The 7,902-nt window shown below is 43.2% G+C and overlaps 1 protein-coding gene across 14 annotated transcripts in view; it reads left to right on the forward strand.

Annotated features, from left to right (window-relative positions):
* The window catches only part of osbp2b (oxysterol binding protein 2b), a 331,588-nt gene extending 324,596 nt beyond the window's left edge, over positions 1-6,992 (forward strand). For all 14 annotated transcript variants that reach the window (XM_072587169.1, XM_072587170.1, XM_072587171.1 and 11 more), the window contains 2 exons: positions 810-1,030; positions 1,584-6,992. In XM_072587169.1, coding sequence (XP_072443270.1) covers positions 810-1,030; positions 1,584-1,726 — 364 coding nt within the window. In that variant the 3' untranslated portion in view covers positions 1,727-6,992. The remainder of the gene's footprint in view (positions 1-809; positions 1,031-1,583) is intronic.
* Positions 6,993-7,902: the final 910 nt, after the last annotated feature.

Below are 7,902 nucleotides of genomic sequence, written 5' to 3' on the forward strand. Positions count from 1 at the left end.
TAAAACTAAAACTCCTGGTTCTGTAGGAGCTTGATCCCACCCATCTAGGCTGCTTCTATTGTTCCAACTTTTTTTAAAATGCTCAAAGCCTCACAAGCTGTTTACTTCACTAGCTTTGAGCAGATCACTCTGTACCTCTGTCTGAGCCTTTCTTCACAAAAAAAAACAAAATGTACTCCTTAAAGCCTTCGTATCATCATGATGTACAAGTGAAGTCATTAAAAGTAACAATGACATGTAAGGTAACACCAGCACCGCAACATTCTGCACCTTGTGGTTTCAGGCCTAGAAGAGCCCTGGGAATGTGAAATAGATTATGCCATTCAGTCCTTTTGAGCTTGCTCTACCATTCATTTCAATCCTAAATATTATTTCCTAATTCATACTTTGACTCGATTAATTCATTTTTCCTCTGTATCCCACAATACCCAACAAAGTAAATCAGTAAAAGCCTATTGATCTCTGTCATAAAGATTCTAAACTGACCCAGTGAGTTCCAGCATTTCACCATCCTTGTCTGAGGAAGCGTTTCCTGATGGTAATCCTGAATGGCTCATCTTGAATTTGAAAAATCCACCCTCTTATTCTGATGTTCTCCACCAGAGAAAATAGTTCTTCTGCAAATACCTTAACTAGACCACATTCAACCTCGTGCAATCAATGGGTTAAAAGTCCAATAAAAGAACCTGTGATCATAACAAAAACCCATTAAATCATTCAATTGAATCTATGCAAGAACCTCTTCCAAGGCCACACAAATATGGTTGCTCTGCTAAGATGCCCAATAATTGGTAATTCTTCTATTGCAGTGAAAATGCAGAAAACATGTACTACTTTTCTGAACTGGCATTGACCCTGAATGAAATGGAGAGCGGAACTGCTCCAACCGACAGTCGCTTGCGACCGGATCAACGTCTGATGGAGAATGGTGATTGGGAGGAGGCGAATGTGGAAAAGCAGCGATTGGAGGAGAAGCAGAGAGCCGTGCGGCGCTTGAGAGAGGCAGAGGCAGCCACAGCTGCGGAGGAAGGTGAGGATCGACTGCGTGCTTGTTGTGGCTCAGCTGCAACTGGGAGTACCACCAGGTGGTGCTGGTGAGGTGTCTCAGAACACTGAACTTTCACCTCTGACCCCAGAGCTTCAGCCTTAACGTGTAGACCGCCAAGGAAAACTAGCATCTCCCCCAGAGGTCAGACTTAAAAATGCAATAATCCTCACAGAAAAGGAAGATAATTCTGAAGTCTTGTAACCTCAAGTAGTTATGTGAGAAGGAAAATATCACTCCACGGAAAGAGGGCATGCTGGCAATATTGACTTATTGCTGGGAGTGTACAAAGGTACTTTCCTCTGCTGTCTTAGCATTAACTCAGGTGGCATCACTCTTAGGTCACTGGATTTGAAGACTCGAACAGATATCTAGGATGGGAGTCCAGGGAATACTGCTTTGTACACATTGCACGCTGTGTTTCCCTAGTTATAACAGTGGCTGTCATTTCAAAACGGTTTCATTGGCTGTGAAGGCCTTGTTGGATGTCCTGAAATTGTGCATGACATTGTCACAATACATGATCCTTCTTTTACAGGCAGTGAGTATGAACCCTACCAACCAGTATGGTTTGAGAAGAAAGAGGACCCCATCAGTGGAGAGGACATGTTTGTTTACAAAGGTGGCTACTGGGAGTGCAAGGACACCCAGGACTGGAAGATGTGCCCAGATATCTTCTGAGCACCGTTGACCTGGGCCCAGTGGACTTCGGAGTCTCCCTGCTCACCTGAGGGAGAGGAAAGGAGTGCTGCAAGCCTCCACTGCAGAACTCAAAACAGTGGAAACACAGGGCAGCTTTCTGGTACAGACAACGTTAATGCAAAAGAGCACCATGGATACACACTGCAGAAGAGCTACAGACCGCTGTTAGGTTAAGTGTCTGGGAAGTACTGCAAAAGCTGTGGTTTGTTTAGGGATTGGGCATGAGCACCAGTACTTTAACAATCAAATCCCCCTTCCCCCCCCAAAAAAAAATGCCAAAGTGTTACATGTGATCCATACATTTGGGCCCGAAGGAGATGATATTTCATTATCACATTACCCTAACCAGAGATTCTTTTTTTTTGTCCACTGTTTAAATCAAATGAACAGCACCAACCAGTTGGCTGAGGAATTTTATTGCTCTCATCCTGTATCAGAAGGCAGGTTGGGCTTGTTTAGTCCTGATGACTTTGGCATCAAGGATGGCAGCACTTGTAAAAGCAAGTGGCTCTGACATAAAATGGATCAGCAGCCAAGAGGGCTGTCAGGAATGGAGGGTGAAGTGTAGATCATACCAGTGTAAATGTTGTCCCATGTCATAACCCTGTCTAGTTTGAGTAAGTCGTCTTTCAGATCTGCTTAGAACCTCATATTGTCATGCTTCTGGTACTTTGTTGCGTAATTGCATTAGGCAGGCAGCAAATCACATTACAAGCAGCAAATTTAAGAGATTTGCACAGATTGTCACACTGCATTACTTAGCCTAACTTATCATCCAACATCAGTGTTATTCTCTACTTCACCAGCTTGAGCAGATTAGCCCCACTTTCTGTCCAAATTCCCAACACAATCAGCTGGGTCTCTGACTTAACAGGTTGCTGTCTTGCTGCTGGTAAACGGAACCATTTCAGATCAGCATTTCATTTTAAGTGTTAAGCCTGCTGCCTGGCAACTTGATATCACTCCCTTCTAATCCATAGGACTGGATAAGGCATGGCTGCCAGGATTTACAGCACTGTGTGGTGACAAAACCATGAGCTTGGTCTGGATCTCTGTCTCGCTTCTTGCTGTTCTGATACCGGGCCCTTTAATTGTCAAATTTAGTTTCTAAGTGGCTATTAAAGAATGTGCCTTCCAAGAGCAGGTACAACCTCTTTGTAAAAAACTAGCTATTTAGCATACTACATAAAGTGTTCCCAGGACTGGTGCGACTACATGGCAGGCTGTACTTTTGGGAGAACATGCTCCCTAGCATCCTCCCACCATTGCGGGTAGAGATCATGGAATAGACTTTTGGAACCAGCTTGGGTGGGGTTCAGAACGTGATCTTTCAGGCCTGGTTCACCTGTGGGTTATTTTTCTGTAAATCATGTTTCTTGTGTTTATATCCCAACTTGATGTGATGTATGATTCAAGGCCGAGTAATGGCTGGCGACTGGATGTAAGGCTGGTGCATTGTCTAATGTAAAATGGAAGTGGTCTCTCACCTTGGAGTGGATGCTTGTGGATCACACCGGGATCGCACGGCACCCTCTCACTGTGCTGGTGCGGTCCCACAGAGGGCCGTGCTGACAGTGAGGTGGATTTGCATCAGAAGAGCAGGAACACGAAACACGCAATCTCCAAATAGGAAATAGAGCTACTTGGAAAACCGAGCACATCTCTCCTGAAAGTGACTGTCAGACACTCCGATAACCTTGCAGAACGCAGCACAGACACCAATTTCCCAATTCAGTGTTCATTTCCTCAGTTTCCCCACCTGCCACATTTCCCAACTTATGACCAATTCTGTTGAATAAAGTGCTAATACTGTTTAGACCCATGGGAACCTAGTGTCCAACAAGAACCCTGCAGGTTGGCTGATAGCAGCCTCTGATGCATTCAAGGGCTGCTGACAGAATACCAGCCAGAAACCAATGAAATGGTCAGTGCAATCTATAATTCTTTGTTCAGCTCCCAAACAGTTCAGGCCTATTGTTTGTTATTGCAGAGAGTGGCAGTGAAGAGTAAGGCTGTGTACACAAGCTTCCTCAGATTGGATTACCCGTCAGAGGTATCAGCTAATTGGGGTACTACTCCTGGAATATGAATACCATGTGACTAAAAAAGATCACATATATTTAGGTGAAGAGTTCTTTGTCCAATTAGTTCGCAACCTTTAGAAATGCCATCCGCACTGCTCTCCCCACCCCCATAATATTCATAAATGTCTCCGCTAAAGGCCAGTGTGTTCCAGCACTGGACAAAGCTCCTGTTTACTGAACCTTGTGCTTATTCAACAGTGCAGTCTTTGCAGCTCCTAGTGAGCGAGTCTTTGTTGGATCACTATTACATAGGCCGGAGGATAAGGAGTGGCATAGTAACTTTACTTCTCGGCTCCCAATCTGAGATGCAGGGATGGCAGAATCTACTGAGGAGGACGTTTGGAGAATTGATGTCGAGTACCCATTCAGAGCTGGGTTCCAGTGCTGCAGTAGGACTTGCAGTAGGAGTGCCAGCTATTTGTTGGCTCAGAAATTCCTGTGGAAGAGAGAACTTGCCCAAATTACCTGATTGATCTTGTGATTCCAGTGTTGCTGTGTTTCGTACGAAAAGCCTGTTGGGGATGTGATATTCGTGAATTGTAGCTGCAGCTTTTACTATTACAGACAGGGCTCTTACATTGTGTGAAATCCCTCATTAGAATGTCACATGCAGACACATAAACTGTCTCCTTACAGCAGTTCAGATGTTTTTAACAGGACAGAGAAGGGAGACTGATAGGTCTGTGGCTGCCTCAGTATAACGTTCAAGATTGGTATTTTTATAAAGGGTAATGCTGGACAGTTTAAGTTTAATTATTGCAATTCTGTTTCTCTAATCATGTGTCCAAGCATTAATTTTCCTTCTGGATTGACATCTTAGGCGGGGAAATAAGATTAATAAGATGTGTGTGGGATTCAAATCTCTTCAGACACTCCTATTAGTTCCTCTCCATGAGCTGTCCATTCCACTGTCAGTGATAGAACTTTCTGACAGTTTCAGCCCTACTTCTGGAATACTTTTCCCTCTTCCCACGAACTACACCTCACCAAAATAGCTTATACAAACATACACACTTGACTATGTCTCTGAATTCCTCACTTGTTCTCTGTTCTCGCTTACCCTAAACGCTGCCAACCTGTCTCTTCAACTTAGCATCTGTTTGTTGTCCTCTTGAAAGCACTTTTTTCTACCTTGAAGGCACTTTATTAGTGGTGGTGTGTTGTTTGTTGTAATTGAAAGCTCTTAGAGCATTTAGCTAATTTAACACAAACAGGAGGTCAGCCCTTGGCCCTTCTTCAAGCTGTTTGAACCTCATCAAATGCAAATACTTTCAAACACAGTGTCTTCTGGAATAGTTTAGACCCAGCGTTAACCTGACCTTTCCTCACAAATCCCAAACAGTTTCCTAACTCAGTCGATCTATTATACTGGTCACAATTTACAAAGACTAAATGAAGCACACCGGAGACTTACTGCTAGTTTCTAGATGAACTGCTGAAAATGTGCAAATGACTTGATAATCTCTGCTGTGCTGAACAATTGGATAGTTTTCATGAAGTCATTCCCCAATGAATCTGAGTGCACAGTAGGACCAACTCCCAGAGCTGTTTCCCCTGTTGAACCAGGTGCTTATGCCCTCTGTGCATTATGTATACAGTTGAATCCTAATATATGCTTACATCCAGGGATGGCTGGAACGCAAACACTTCTTCCATGATCACGTTTCCTTGTAAGGGTAGAGTGCATTTGGACTGTGATGTGACCTGCAGTTTTCCAGACAGTACTCTTGCTGGTAGCTCAGCTGGTTGATTTGAAGAGTTGAATGGAGAGCAGATGCCTCCAGCCAGTGATGAGGGAAAGTCAGAGAGGGATGTGTCACCTCCTGCTACTTGGTCCCATATCCAGCTGAGAACTTCAGAGGCAGTGTCAGGCCTTGGAGGAGAGGACTATGTTCCTCCCTTTTGTGACTGGGGAATCTGTGATTCATTTCTGCAATCTTTCACAGAACCTTCAAACTTGCAGCTAAGAAACTGCAATCTCAAACAAGGTAGCCCCTTTTTAATATTCCTCTGTTTGTAATAAGTAAAGTCTAACTATCCCTTACTAATGGGGACAGACTCTGATTCAATAATTGGCAAATATGTATATCTGGATTTCACTGTACCCATAGCACTTTATATCCCTTTCAGCAGCAGGATTTGATCTGTAATAAATTATTTTGTTCTGAATCGAACTTGCCACAGCACAAGCATAACTTGTTACTTCTGATTGATTGCTAGAGAGTTGGAAGCATTATCTTGTTGGCACCTGTTGTGAATATCTTCTGGGGCAGAAAAGGACCCAGATAGACCATGTGTGTATATATTTACATTATTTAAACAGGTTAGAACATAAAAATCAAGGTTTATAGATCTGTAGTTTACATTTGAGATTGACTACCATATTTATATTGCTAAGATTTGCATATCAATAATGTTGAAACAGCACTGTTTATCCTGAGTGAATCCATGGTTACTTTGAAGGAGAAACGAGAGATGAAGAGAAAGACAAGATCTGATTATGATTGAAGTTGCTGGGAGGAGCTGGAAGCTTTGATAGATTGCTACTACAATATGTTAAGGTGCTGCCTTCCCCCAGCTGTTTTTCAGTACCCATCTGGTGCCTGTCACTGCCTCTGCAGCCAGGAGGGTAGCATGGTGTGACCAGCAAATCCCCTCCCTTTCACCCACTTCACCCTCATACCAACCATGCTACTCTATGATTGGTCAAGAGGTGAGTGTGTTTGTATACGTATCTCCAATATCTTTCATTCACCCTCCCCCACCCTCTCCCTATTCCCTTCTGACCGGCACAAATGGTGCCTCTAATATTTCTTCCTTGCTGAAATAATTTCAGACTGATGTTTTAGGTGTTTGTACTGTTTGCTCAGATGACGAGCAAAGGGGATACAAAATAGGCCACCGGGCTTCTCTATTTGAATCCATGTTGTGAAGTGTTCTCTTTGGTGCCATTAGATTCTGAACGATGCATGACTGGATAAAGCACTGTATCAAAACTGCATGGGACAGGCTGTAGATTGACAACTGGGATCTTTGTACATCTGAGACAGTCCTGGTAGCTTGTTAAGAACAAGCATAAAGTCCTCACCCAAACAATGCAAAGCGGAGGAGCTTTACTGAGATAATAAAGCAATGGAAAATTTCCCATCCTCAGACCGATACCATCTTATGGTTTGCATCCTTACTTTTCAGCAATGTCTACGTCCAACATTACTGTCAGCAAAGGTTCCAAGCCTTCAATACATGAGATACCTTCTGTGGGAAGGGGGGGGGTTGAATAAAATCCAGCACCTTCACTTTTAAGCTGACACTAGGGAATCCTCTTCAGATTATGCATGAGTGTTTCAATGGAAAAGTCGATACCTTTTTAGCCAAGTCTGGATTGAATAGGACAATGGCAGGACTGATTCGTCCCTTAAAACAGAAGCCCACCTAGTTGGACAGGCTATTGAGATATCTGGTTCTCTATTACAATAAGCCAATTGAGCCATATTGAAATCAAGTAAACCACATCTTGGGACAACGCTGTTTACCTCTACCTCCAATGAAAACTGGTGAAATGAACTTTTGCCTTCTCACTCAGAGGCTATTCCTATTAATGTTATTTTAGATTACATTACCTGTGAATTCCATTTTAGTGGATGTGATTTCACTTACACCTTGCATTGAGAATCTATATGTTAATCGTGTAAGCCCCTCACCTCCAATAACAAGCTAAAAGCTGCAAATGGATCTGGTAGTTTTTGAAAAAAAAAGGTTGAGTTGCAGGTATGCTGTAGAGGATGTGAAAGTCTGCTACCTGAAAGTGTGACACCATTATCTCAATGCTAGATCTAACTAACATTTTTTTTATCTGGACCTCAGAATACCCAGCAGCACCCCCAAGTCTCATTCTAAGTGTCAGCTGGACCACCTGTTGAACTCTGAGGCAACTTGGTCATGCTTTGCATTGGATCCAGTGGGATTGATGGTATACCCAGCTCCCTTGACTTGTACTTTAAAACTTATTTAGGTGGGCTAATATTGGGGTGGTGTTCCCACCATGATAAGACTGGAATTAGGGACAAAACC

This window comes from Chiloscyllium punctatum, chromosome 17 (assembly GCF_047496795.1).
Source record: "Chiloscyllium punctatum isolate Juve2018m chromosome 17, sChiPun1.3, whole genome shotgun sequence".
In the NCBI taxonomy this organism is placed as follows: Eukaryota; Metazoa; Chordata; class Chondrichthyes; order Orectolobiformes; family Hemiscylliidae; genus Chiloscyllium; species Chiloscyllium punctatum.